The 14,233-nt window shown below is 36.1% G+C and overlaps 1 protein-coding gene across 1 annotated transcript in view; it reads left to right on the forward strand.

Annotated features, from left to right (window-relative positions):
- Positions 1-311: 311 nt before the first annotated feature.
- The window catches only part of msraa (methionine sulfoxide reductase Aa), a 44,556-nt gene continuing 30,634 nt past the window's right edge, over positions 312-14,233 (forward strand). The window contains exons 1-3 of the mRNA XM_073852782.1: positions 312-534; positions 4,429-4,533; positions 7,289-7,395. Coding sequence (XP_073708883.1) covers positions 312-534; positions 4,429-4,533; positions 7,289-7,395 — 435 coding nt within the window. The remainder of the gene's footprint in view (positions 535-4,428; positions 4,534-7,288; positions 7,396-14,233) is intronic.

A 14,233-nucleotide genomic window follows, 5' to 3' on the forward strand; every position in this document is an offset into this window, starting at 1 on the left:
AATATACTAATTTAGCTTGAGTTAGCACAGTGCAGTTTGACATCTTACAAAAATACTTTAAAATTCACTTTATAAGCTAGAAAAGACATGTTTTTACCTATTTTTCAATGCAGAATCAGAGCTTCACAAAGAGAGAACATGAGAGCATTTGCAGTGTCTCACATAACCATTATCTCTGAATTTCAGTGGATTGTAGTTTTCACTGCTCCCACTTGTATTGATGGTCTGTAAAAGGCACTTCCCTTGACACCTACTTGCATCACAGCTGTACCTTCCCTTAGATAGCATGCTGGTCTCAAGCTGCAGCAAATATGGCCGCCCGTGGTCGACCTTCAACTCGTCTAGAACGGCACAGCCTGGTGAGGGGGTGGGTGAGGGGATTACACCAAAAATGGGGGGTTGAGGAAAAGGATTTGAGCTGGGAGATGGGGAGAAAAAGAGGCGAGATGCTTCAAAGAGGAAATGAAGAAGGGAAGAAATCTGAGCAGAGGGAGAAGAAGAGAAATCGAGAGGGAGGGGGAGAAATGGATGAATGTAAAGAGAGGAGTGGGAAGTGTAGGAACAGGTTCAGTGGGTTCATTACTCTTCCATAAGCCAACATGCATAACACATAATGCTGTGGGCTCTTATGCCTCCATTAGAACGCCATTGTCTTATCGCTGCATGTACGAATATTTGCATAAAATACTGACAAAAGGTTATGACGAGTGCAGAAAATGTACATTTTTTCTTTCTTTTGCTGTGCCAGTCATTTCATACTGCACATGTGTGGATCTAAATCTGTTCTCTAAAAAACTGATTAGAGATAGATGGGCACAGAAGATGTATCAGCAGTGTTTAACATTAACAAGTGCCAAATCCAAATACTGTTATGTAGCGAGTAAATAAAAAGTTGGCCATTTTATAGCCATTTGCGACAATGAGCATTTCAAATATGTAATTCCCATCTGCTAAAGAAAAATCATCACACATCCTTTAACAAACGTTCCTCCTCTATTATAGTTTTTACATTTGTGGGGTAAATTATAGAAATTAATACTTTTTATTTATTAATCTATTTAGCAAGGATGCTTTGAATTTCAAAAGTGATTATAAAGACATTTATATTGTTACAAACGATTTCTATTTCGGATAAATGGTGTTCTTCTTAACTTTCTATTCATCAAGGAAACCCGAAAAAACAATAATGTTAATAATAATATATTTTTAGAATATTAGAATGATTTCTGATGGATCATGTGACTGGAGTAGTGATGCTAAAAATTCCGTTTTTAAATCACAGGAATAAATTACATTTTAAAATATATTCAAATAGAAAACAGTTATTTTAAATAGGAAAAATATTTCAAAATTGTACTGTTTTTGCTGTACTTTGGATCAAACAAATGCAGGCTTGGTGAGTAGAAGAGACTTAAAAACATTAAAAATCTTACTATCTAAAATCTTTTGACTGCTAGTGTATATGCAAAACACAGTTCCTTTTTATTTAGTTACTTTCTTATTGTACTAAAATTAGGTTAAGTATATTTGTTTTTATGTTTTATGCATGTTTAAGCTAATCCATCTCATTCTTTTTCTTTAAGTTTATGTACTTCACAGACAATGCAAGTGTTTTAACACCTTTCAACATGGACCTATGTTTAATTCCGGGTGTATGCTGGGCTGTCATCAGTGAGGGACTCCTGGGAACACTGTGACAAGCTGACCACTAAATGCATTTTTACAATGCCGAGTGTATAGGCGTGAATTAAAGCGACAGCCCTGGGTGTACGGGCAATGGCACGGCTTTGGTTTTTCCATATCTGAGCTCTGATAATGTTACTACCCCTCTGCCGTCTTGCCTGGTAATGAAAATAACCCCACAGGTTAGTCCTTTATTACTTTTTTAATATCAAAGCAATATAGATTTACTGGAGATAACGTAGAGGACGGCCCCCCATAAGACTGAAGCAGAGATTATTAAGCAGACTTCTTTGGTAATAAATTAATGATGGGAGATATGGAATTAGGACCTTGGTTTTTCAGTTTTGGGGTTCTAGGCACAGCTGGTTCCTGTTCTGTGATTCATTTGCAAAATGCTGCTCACAGTCCAAATATAGACTAGATTTAAAGTTATAAAACACTAGACAATACTATGAATCCAGTTTTCTGGATTCAGATTAATGTAAACAAACATACACAAAAATGAAAAGAAAAAAAAGAAAAATAGATAAATATGACTTTCCATGTTTTCTAAGAAAGTCTCTTATTTTCACCTAGACTGCATTTATTTGATAAAAATACAGTAAAAATATATATAATATATACATTTCCTGATAATTTACTCACCCCTATGTCATCCAAGATGTTCATGTCTTTCTTTCTTCAGTTAGAAGAAATTAAGGTTTTTGAGGAAAACATTACAGGATTTTTCTCCATATAGTGGACTTCATTGGGGATCGACGCCTTGAATGTCCAAATTACAGTTTCAATGCAGCTTCAAAGGGCTCTAGACGATCCCAGCCAAGGAGTAAGGGTCTTATCTAGTGAAACGATCGATTATTTTCTAAAAAAAAAATAATAATTTATATACTTACTTTTTAAACACAAATGCTCATCTAAAAATATCAGTTTCTTTAAAGGCGGCATAACACACACAGTTTCACCTAATCTTATGTTAATCTTGAGTATCTATAGAGTAGTACTGCATCATTCATATCTTCAAAAGGTCTATAGTTTTATCATAATTACAAAAGACAGACACAGCTTTACGATTCTATCGCCGAAAACAGCCGAGCTCCTGGAGGCACGCCGTGGGCGGAGCTAAAGATTGATGAGAACTCGTGCGCCAATTGCCAACAAATCACAGACATTTGATGCCGTTTCACTTACCATCTGCAGTTCTGAAATATGACCGGGATCTTATATGGCTGGGACCGCTTCATCTTTCAGTATCAAATGATGTGAAAATCCAGCATCGAACTGGGCCTTGTTTATAAAACGTTCGTCAACAAACACACTTGCAAAACATTTCTGCCCCGGAAAAAGAAACTGCATCATCCACTGTTCACAAAATGCTGGGTTCTTCGGGAAGCTGAGCAAGGTTATCTTTGCTTTACAACCACACTTCTTTAGAGACATTCTTCCCAAGTAAGTCATGTGCATCAGTGCAGCTGAATGAAGCACGTTGATGGGTGCACTCTTGCTCTCGCTCTGGTTGATGTGTGTGCAGGCATGTTCTTTCGGGAGAAATGCCCGTACAAGGAGTTCCACTCTTTAGGACGTCATGAAGAGCCATGATAAAAAAAAAAAAAAACTTTCCGATACTTCTAAGAAACCCGGAAGTGTGTATTTGGTTAGATGTCAAAATCGTTTTTTTGGAACTTAACCATGTTTAGCATGAGAATCCAACTCTTTAACAGTGTAAATAACTTAACATAAATGAAACAGCATTCGACCCCCCATTTAAAAATGTATATTATTGATATAATTCTTTATTTACTGACTCGTTGCAAACCACAAAGTGCTAAATGTTCTAAAATAGCCTTCATAATGTCATTTTTTAAGTGCAGACACAACCTAACATTCGGAATCAGTCTGCAAGACCGTGCTATTGTGTTTTGCACATTTTGTTTTCTAGCATTATTTTTAGTGAATTAGGCTCTAAAACAATGCAGACAGTGAGTGGAAATAAGCAGCACTATCAGCTTGTGCAGTGAATTCCCTCATTGTGTTTTTAACTTCAACAAGCCTCATTGAAATTGAAAGTAATTGTCTTAATACTTTGATGAAACTTCAATGGTTTCTGTAGGACAAGTTCCACAAAAAAAAAAAAAAAACCCTTGTGGTTTTGTTCAGTGCTTGTTGTTTTAAAAACATTGAAAAAGAAAAGGCATCAGCAATTCTCACTTTAATCTCTGTCTGACCCACTTCATGTCTTCATTTTCGATTGCTACTAATGGCTGTTCTGTTGTTTGAATCCAGCCTTAAAGAGAGCATAATCATCAGGCTGAGTACGTAATGTATTGTGCTTGTATTTATTTGATGCTTCTCTATGCTTCTTCCTCCATACTTGCTAACCCGCAATGAGTCATTTCAAAGTAATTTTTTGTTTTTATGAGTCCGTCTAAGAGAAGCAGAGTTTCCTTCTTCAGGTTGCAGTTCTTTTCAGCTTATAGAAAAGCACCCAGCCGATGCTGTGACACGCAGGTAGATCGACTGCCCTTGTTCTTTTATGACAGGGTCAAAAGACACATAAAGGTAATCAATATGGAGGACTGACCCTATCGCTGGAGACGTGGCCAGTCATGCCAAAATCAGTGCCCCTTGATGACCTCTCTGAATTGGGACCGCAGGCCGCCTCTGTTTAACCCGAGGGTGTGTGTGTGCATTGTGACACTTTTGGCAATGATGTTTACACAGTCACCTTTGCTCCTCTTCCTCACACAGGTAAAACAGGACATGCAGAGGTGGTCCGCGTGGTCTATGAGCCTGAGAAAATCAACTTTGCACAGTTGCTCAAAGTATTTTGGGAAAGCCACAATCCTACACAAGGTAACATTTCATTCTATCACACACAGAATCTTAAAGGGATAGTTTGCTGTTCAGAAATGAAAATTCTGTTAATTTCATTCACTCTCTTGTCTTTTCAAACCTGTATGACTTTTTTTCTTCTGTGAAGAACAAAGGTTTTTTCCTGTGCAGTGAACATGAATGAGGAAATGTTGAGGTCCGAAAACCACCATAAAAATAGGCCATGTGACTTTGTAAGATATATTTTAGGGTCAGAAATGAACTTTTCCATTAAAATGCAATATTTGCCCCATGGAATTGATTCCCAGGAGCGTCTCTTCCATTCGTGAGGGCAGTGTTTGTAATCATCGTATTATTACAATCGCCATACTACAGTATGTTGTCTTTAATGTCAAATACTTAAATTTACCCAATTACCTTGATATTTTAAACTGTTGTCAATAACAATAGACTGTTTAACATTTGTATTTAAATTATACATGTAAAAAACAGGAGCTCATAGGGTTGCAGTATTATGACAAAAGTCATTACTGTAGAATATTGATACAGAATAAACATTTTTGTTTTATGTCTGCGCTTTGGGCACGCCACATTCTGGCTTCACAGAAACATTTCTGTCCATGACGTTAGTCTAGTCTAGCAAAAACTCGCGTTATAATCAATGAAGCTATTAATTAATTAATTTATTTATTTATTAATCTTTTATTTACATTGTATCTGATTCTGCACTGTGTTGTTTATGGTGTACTCACACAGCTCTGGCATTTTCAGCGCTGACTAATCTAAGCGCATCTGATTGGCTAATGCATTCTTAAGTTCAACAGAAATGCATTTGATTGGTTATAAGGCTTAATGCTGATCAAAACAGTGAGTAGAAGTATAATGCTGTGTGAGCGAATCTCAATGTAATTCTGTGAAATGTATACTTTTCTTTCATTTTCACGTTTAATTTTGATCGTGCCAGACATAATACATTGTTTAATTATGTGCAGGGACATTTTTTGCCCCTTTGTCATGAATTAATGAGGCATTTTTGTTCATTTTGATGCCATTTTTGCCACAAGCCCTTGTTAATTTGCGGCCCTGGTATATTTCAAGTCATACTAAAATATTAGGTCTGAAATCACATTAGTGTTCATTCATTCAAATATCTGCTAGATAAGAAAGTATAAATGCCCCGACCCAAATGTATTTTTAATATTTAAAAACAGCTTGATATTTAAAAAAAAAAAATTACAAAATATGTTTAATTCAAGAATTAAATTCTATACAGAAATTTCCAATCTTAAAAATAAGAAAAATTATATAGTAAACTAAATAATGTTTTTGTTGTGTTTGTGTTTATTTTGGAAAAAATACAAATATTTGCATATGATGACCAAAAATGTGAGGGAATATAAATTAAACGATTTAACTAATAACCTAAAAATATGTATTTATAATAATATATTTAAGAAATATATATATTTCTGAAAATATTTTTATTTTGCTATATAGGATGGTGCATGAATATGCTGCTTTTTAATAGGATAGTTTGCCTAAAAATGAAAATTCTGTTGTTAATTACTCACCCTTATGTTGTTCCAAACCCGTAAGACCTTCGTTCATCTTTAAAACACAAATGAAGATGTTTTTGATGAAATCTGAGAGCTTTCTGAACTTTCATAGACGGCAATGCAACTGACACGTTCAAGGCCCAGAAAGGTAGTAAGCACATCATTAAAATAGTCATGTGACATCAGTGGTTCAACCTTAATTTATGAAGCTACAAGAATACTTTTTGTGTGCAAAGAAAACATAATTTGTTCATGCTTGAATGTGGTAGAACCATTGCTGCCTATGAAGGGTCAGAAAGCTCTCGGATTGTATCAAAAATATCTTAATTTGTGTTCCGAAGATGAACGAAGGTCTTATGGGTTTGGAGCATCGTGAAGGTAAGTTATTAATGACACAGTTTTCATTTTTGGGTGAACTATCCCTTTAAATGAATAAACAAATACAGTACAAAGTAAGTTTTGTTTAGCGCAGTGTTAATTAAAGAAAAAAGCAATCTAAAAGACTGTAAAAAGAGCAGCTCTTAAACTTAATACTGTCTTAAGTTCCAGTAGTTTGAGAGGTACGAGAGGCCCATCATGAATTCACAAAGAGGAGAGGCAACAGTTTGAGTGCCTGCAATCATGACCAGAGGATTCAGATCGGAGATTAAAGTGTCTCGACCATCCAATCACATTCAGACTGATGGAGATGGCCTGTATAATGCCCTGATTGTGTCTGTGGTGATGACTAACACTCGGCTTATTCTTACATGTTCACATTGAAATCATTACGGTTTGGCTTAAGTAATTAAAAGAAAAGTTTTACAGCTCAGAAATGTTTAAAATAACGTACATTCGCATGAGGTAAAGACTCCAGTCTTATCCAGCACAGTACAGTTTCTTCAGTATAGTTTATACCCAACAAAAATATCTGTGCAGAATCTATGAAGTCATATCTGGAACAAGAACAGAGCTTTAATTAAAATCGCACTCTTCCCAAGATTTCTTATCTGGTTGATTGGGAGTTTGTTTCCCAAGAGACTAAAGTACTAATAGATGCTAATTTTGGACCCACAGAAGATGCATTACGTCAGGGTTACATGACTTACTTTAGTTCTCAGATGTCTATATAGAGTTTAACATTGAATATAAAGGAGTAGTTCACCCAGATATGAAAATGTATCCTCAAAGACCCGTTTTTTTAGCATTGACATACTGTATCACTGCCTTGTCTTTGATAGGAATGCGCCAGGGCAATGATGTTGGAACGACCTATCGATCAAGCATCTACGTGTACACGCAGGAACAGCTTGACCAGGCATTGCACTCCAAGGACGAATATCAGAAGGTATTCCTCTGCCGCCCTTTCATATCTCTCTCCTCCATATACAAGCAACCTCAGGTGATCACTTTGTGGATCAGTGGTTCAAAAGTAGTTTGGCTACAGGTTCCAGGTTTTACATTAGACATCAAGCTCCGTCGGCGCCAATAGCCTTGTGGGCAGCGTGCCGACATGTATAGCACCGTTCCGCTTCGGGAGTCCCGAGTTCGAGTCCCGGTTCACAGACCTTTCCCTATCCCGCCCCCCCTCTCTCTGTCTCCCACTTTGCTTCCTGTGTCATATACTGTCCTATCCTAATAAAAAAAAGGCAAGAACGGCAAAAATAAATCTTAAAAAAAGACATCAAGCTCTAAAAAGTGAAAATATCCTTATAAATATTATTAGCTGTCATGAAAATATTATTACCATTATGTTTTTTTTTTTTAAATATAAGCACTCTTCAATTGTATATACTATTACTACTACTACTACTACTACTAATAGTAATGATGATAATAATAATGATGGTAACACTTGTGATAAGGTTCATTAGTAAACTACATTAGTTAACATGAACTAAGAATGAACAATACAGCATTTATTAATCTTAGTCATTGTTAATTAATAAAAACAATAAACGACTGTATTTTTATTTACTAATTTACTTATTTACTTGTATTATAAATAATACACTGTTTGTTCATGTTAGTTAATACAATAACTAATTTTAACAAATGACATCTTATTGTAAAGTGTTACCATAATAATAATAACAATAATAATAATTGATATATTAGTTAAAAATTGTATGAAGTATACAAAAATATAATCTATTAAATATATATATATATATATATATATATATATATATATGCAAAATGTTAATTATTTACCAAAATAAGAGGAATTACACAAAATGCATGTTATTGTTTATTAAGTACTGACCTGAATAATTTATTTAACTTAAAAGATAAAGTACTAAAATAAAAAATAAATAAATTATAAAATATAATAATTAGAATATAAAAAATATTAGTATTAAGTATTAAAACCATTTTTTTCATAATTTTAAAACAAATTGTAGAGTATTGGAATATTTATGATATGTAATCATTTATTTGTTAATTTATTTATATGTGTATGTATCAATACAAACACACACACACACACACACACACACACACACACACACACACACACACACACACACATACAGTATTGGAATATTAATGTGATAGTGTTAAAGGGATAGTTCACCCAAAAATGAAAATTCTGTCATTAATTACTCGCCCTCATGTTGTTTCAAACCCTTAAGACCTTCGTTCATCTTCCCGAACACAAATTAAAATATTTTTGATTAAATCTGAGAGCTGATGTCACATGGACTATTTTACCAATGTCCTTACTACCTTTCTGGGCCTTGAATGTGTCAGTTGCTTTGCTGTCTAAGAAGGGTCAGAAAGCCCTTGGATTTCATCAAAAATATCTTCCTTTGTGTTCCGAAGATGAATGAAGGTCTTACAGGTTTAAAACAACATGAGAGTGAGTAATTAATGACAGAATTTTCATTTTTGGGCAAACTATCTCTTTAATTACTTGGTGTTTTAAGGCAGCAGGTTTTGGTATTGTCTTTTCCCTCCTGTCCTTATCAGAACAGACCTGCAATCCGCCAGTTAGAAAACAAAAGCTGCTTGTATCGACGCTATCCTTGTATAATGGTATGCTTACACCTTTGGTCCCCAAGCGGACAGTAAGAAGGGACAGGTGTTGAGGATTACAGCCCTCAACGGTTCTTGCTCCATTTGATAACCTGCGAATCCATGCCAGATGAAACAGGTTTTCTGCAAAGCAGGGAAATATAATCTTGCACATGAAATAGTAATTCTGTTTGTCTCGTAGACAGCTTGGAGAAGGGAGACTTCAAATCCACGCACGAGGAGGTTCAAAGCCTTTCGGCGTGGAGTGCGAACGCTGCCATCTGCATTATGCATATATTTTTCTCTAATTGCAGAACGGCTCTGTTGTCGAGCCGAAAATGAAGGGTTCTTGGTCTCGGTGGTGCAATGCATTACAAACCTGCATGCGGTTCACGCTAACAACCCCACCCTTTCCGTCGAAGCGAAGCCTGTTAGAACAATAGAAGCAGAGGAACTGACTGTGGTTCTTACAGGCACTAATCTTCCCTACCGTCCCCCTGTAGTCTCATTTTCTTCCTTCAAAACCCTTCTCCCTCCTCCTTCCCTTTGTGTATGATCATACTTGGTTTTTTGGGGCTGTTTCTTTTCTCATTTCCTCAGATCAGTCCACAGTCTTCGTTTCGTACCTCGCCATTGCACGAGCAGACAGTATTCACGCCTCGGACATATTACGGACGTGTCGCGTCAGACACATTTGACTATTGATGAGATAACCTTGACTGTCTCATCGTCCCGATGTCCTCGCTTGCTGTCTTTGCACCTCACATCAGATCTCGGCTGCTTTTGTGCTGATACCAAGGGTTTCTGCAGCCTCTCTTTCTACATCAAAAGAGCCCAAATGAACAGCGCAGTCACTCTTCGCTCTTGCCTGAGCCCTCCATTTTGAACAAATGCTGAACACAATATCCAATATCTTTTCCTGTGATATGGTGCATTTGGTATCTCAGCAACTGATTTTTGAAGAAGGGATGGATCTCACTGGATGCCGATGTTTAAAGACACACTCACACATGCTCACAAATGAAGTCCTCACTCTTCACAATCAAAATGCTTATTTTAGAGGCATATTAAGATGTTTTCTTACAAGATAGAGGCTCTTATAATGATTTAATGATTTGGAGATTAGCATAATTTTTTTTCCTGCAGGCCATTATTTTACTTTTCATTGGACATGCGAAATATCTAATTTAGGCAAGGCAAAGTTTTACATTTCATACACAATGGTAATTCAAAGTGCTTTACATATAAAAGGGATTAAAATAGTCATTAAAAATAATCACAACAATAAAAACAAGGAATTTAAAAATGTTACAATTGTTTTAAAACAAAACAGTTAAGAATAAAAATTATTATATATAAAATACAGAGCAATCAGTTTGGATGTAGCACAGTGCTCATTCGTTTCATGCACAGCTAAACAGATGTGTTTTGAGTGTGGCTTTAAATATGGCTACTGATTTTGCACATCTAGCTTAGTTACCAATATAACTATATACATTTTTATACAGCTGAGGTCAAAAGTTTACATCGCCTCTTTCAGAATCTGCAAAATGTTAATTATTTTACCAAAATAAGAGGGATCATCCAAAATGCATTTTATTGTTTATTTAGTACTGACCTGCATAAGATATTTTACATAAAACATCGTTTTATAACAGTTGAAATAATAGTTGAATTTACTAAAATGACCCTGTTCAAAAGTTTACTGTACATCCTCTTGATTCTTAATACTGTGTTCTTTTTTGTTTAGCGATGTTGTTCATGAGTCCCTTGTTTGTCCTGAAGTTAAACTGCCCGCTGTTCTTCAAAAAAAATCCTTCAGGTCCCAGCATTTTTGTGTAGTTGAACCCCAACTTTTCACATGAGGACAATTGAGGGACTCATATGCAACTATTACAGATGGTTCAAACACTCACTGATGCTTCAGAAGGAAAAACCATGCATTAAGAGCCGGGGGGTGAAAACTTTTGAACAGAATAGAGATGGCTCTTAATGCACATTTTTTTCCTTCTGGAGCATCAGTGAGCGTTTGAACCTTGTGTAATAGTTTCATATGAGTCCCTCAGTTGTTCTAAAATCTCCCACAGATCATGTTTAATGCCATTTAAAGTTTTTGATGTAACACAGTAGTTATAATTTAGTGTGTGAGTCGTTTATTGACTTTTTAAAATTAGTCTTCCCATTAACGTCATTATATTGTTCATTCAGACTGATTCGTGAACACGTCACGCGAACGTGCATGAACACAAGAGACGGGATTTATCGCATGAACCAATCACAGTTGAATATAACCAGTCGTATTCAATCATATCCGGATGGAGGCATTGCCTCCTCTCACATGACTTTCCCCCATTCATTTTCAATTACCCCCCACCAAACTCACTGCACGCTTTAGGGGGTCTGTTAAAACTCAATGGGCTGAGGGGAGGCGAGAGAGACGTGGACTCCTGCTGTAACTTTACCTGCTTGTGTCACTGTTGAACGTTTCTTTAGAAAAACAAGTGATTTATACAATTTGTAATGTAATTTTGTAATATTGTGTTGTTTTATTTGTGTACTACAATTTTTTTTCTCATCCAGTATTTTGAGGAGACACTGCCTTCCTTGCCCCCTCGGAGCAAATGGCCCTGACTCTTACTGATTCTTAAAGACACAGGCTGTAGTGTTGAGACTCAGGGGAAGAGAAAAGGGGACGCAGGCCTCACAGTGGGAAAAAGCATATGGGTGCAATTTGTTTTGTTTTTTCACGCAGCGCTGGCTCCAGATGATGATGACTCCCAGTGGTCTGCAATGTTGGTCTTAGATTTTCTGATCAGTGTCCTACTTCCAAAATTGGACACTTTTTAAGATCATATTCAGAAGAGATTCAGTCTTAGATGCTGATTGGTTATACTATATCTACTAGCAGATGGATTCTGCGTTATGAATTTGCATAATAAAATAACAATGCCCTTAATATTTTCATTCTGTTTTGTAAAAGCCTTTTGTTTCTTCTTTCTTTGCCAGAGCAGCTTTTGGCTCGGATAATCTTCCAGTGTTAATTGCTTTGTTTTCTTGCCCTAAAATTTCATGGACAAGGGTTCTGTTAGCGACTGGAATTGAGAGCCACTCTACAGCCCTCTAAAATGTTTCTGTTTCAGAAAAATAGGGCATGAAGGGATGTTTTTTTTCCCCCCTTGGAAAATAGATAATTTTCAGTTTTTCCATGTTGCACGGTTGAATCCATGCTCATAGTAAAGTGGGATTTTGCAGCAGTGTGGCCATGTTTTATTGTATTTTCTTGGAAAGTAGTTTTGTTTTGGTCAACCAGAAGCAACATTGACTATACTGGATAACAGTGACCTTTCTGTAGTCAATATAGTCAATGTATCACATTATTTGCTGATACAGCTTGGCTTGATAAGGTCAGAGCGTTGAAAAAAGAGGTTAATTTCAATTACTATTAGGCCTTTTTTTAGACATGGCGTCTCAGGAGTCCAAACATGTAGCCATCGAAGGGAATTTGGACAGGACATGCATGAGGGTTAAATCAAATGTCTTGCAGCACTCTATTCTAGCTGGTCAGATGAATAAGACAGGAGTTTATGAAGGCTGCATGCTGTCAAAGAAGCTTTTAGCTGCAAAAGGCTCTGCATTTCTCATTGTGTTTCTGTTCTGAAACACCTGCAGACTCACACGCTCCCTCTACTGGTCATCTTTTTACCTACTTTTCCCCTTTCTCTCACTTACTCGCTCCATCCTTCATTGTCTGCTGTCTCTCTCTCTCTCCACCCACTCCACCCCCCGCCGAGCCATCTGCACTTCGGCAGGCCCTGTCTCCATGGCAACAAGGGAGGCCGCGCTGCCTCCTATTGGCCCGCTGCCCAAACGGAGAGGCTGCCGGGGGTCGAAGGTCGTCTGTAGAGTGCCGCCTCACCGGTGTTCTAATCAGCTGTTGACCCATAGCCACAATGAAATGAGTGTCAGAAGGCAAGGGGTTAATAAAGCCTGGTCTGACTGGCAGCTGGGTCCATTATGAGTGAGGGACTGGAGAGGGAGACCGGTGAGGAGGAGAGGGGGTTGGAGGATGCTGGAGATGAGGGACTCCGATCTTGGGTTGGGGGCCCGTCTGTGTTGCGTAAGGAAAGATTTGATGTCACCATAAATCTTGTCTGCAAGGGTGGAATGAAAGCTGTGGGTGGCTTTTTTAGGATTATAGTGCCTGGTGTTAGTGTGGGGGATGTTGGGAATTTGGAGGGCTACTGTATCTGTGATGGGGCAGCAGCACTGGATATAAATCCACTTAGTACAAAATTATATTACTTAAACAAGAAATTGCTAACGGCAGCATTTGTTGTGTTAATACTACTGTTAAAAGTTTGAGATCGGAAAGGTTTTGATTGTTTTCGGAAAAAAGTCTCTTAAGCTCAGCAAGGCTGAATTTATTTAATTCAAAATACTTGAAAAAACAGTAATATTGTGAAATATTTTTACACTTTAAAAAAACTATTTTCTATTTAAATTTAATTTAATTTTCTAATCATTCTAATATATATATATATATATATATATTATTATTTATTTTTTTTTTGGTTTCTTATGCTCATCAAGGCTTTATTTATTTGATCAAAAATCCAGAAAATACAGTAATATTGTGAAATATTATTTCAGTGTAAAATACCTGTTTTCTATGTGAATATATTTTAAAATGTATTTTATTCCTGTGATGCAAAGCTACATTTCTGCAGCCATTACTCTTCAGTGTCACATGATCCTTCAGAAATCATTCTAATATGCTGATTTATTATCAATGTTGAAAACAGTTGTGCTGCTTAACATTTTATTTTTTATTTTATTTCTTTTATAAATAAAAAGTTAAAAAGAATAGCATTTATTTAAAACAGAAATCTTTTGTAACAATATTACTACCATATAATTTTTTTTTTCTTTTTTAAAATATTTTTATTCACCAAGGATGTGTTAAATTGATGAAACATGATAAGAAAAGATTTCTATTTTGAATTGAAACTTCTTACTCATCAAAGATTACTAAAAAAGAAGTACAGGTTCTAAAAAAATATTAAGTAGCACAACTGTTTCCAACATTAATAATAAAAGTAATAAATCAGCATATTAGAATGATTTCTGAAGGATCATGTGAAAATTCAGCTTTGCATCACAGGAATAAA

This window comes from Garra rufa, chromosome 13 (genome assembly GCF_049309525.1).
Source record: "Garra rufa chromosome 13, GarRuf1.0, whole genome shotgun sequence".
Lineage (NCBI taxonomy): Eukaryota > Metazoa > Chordata > Actinopteri > Cypriniformes > Cyprinidae > Garra > Garra rufa.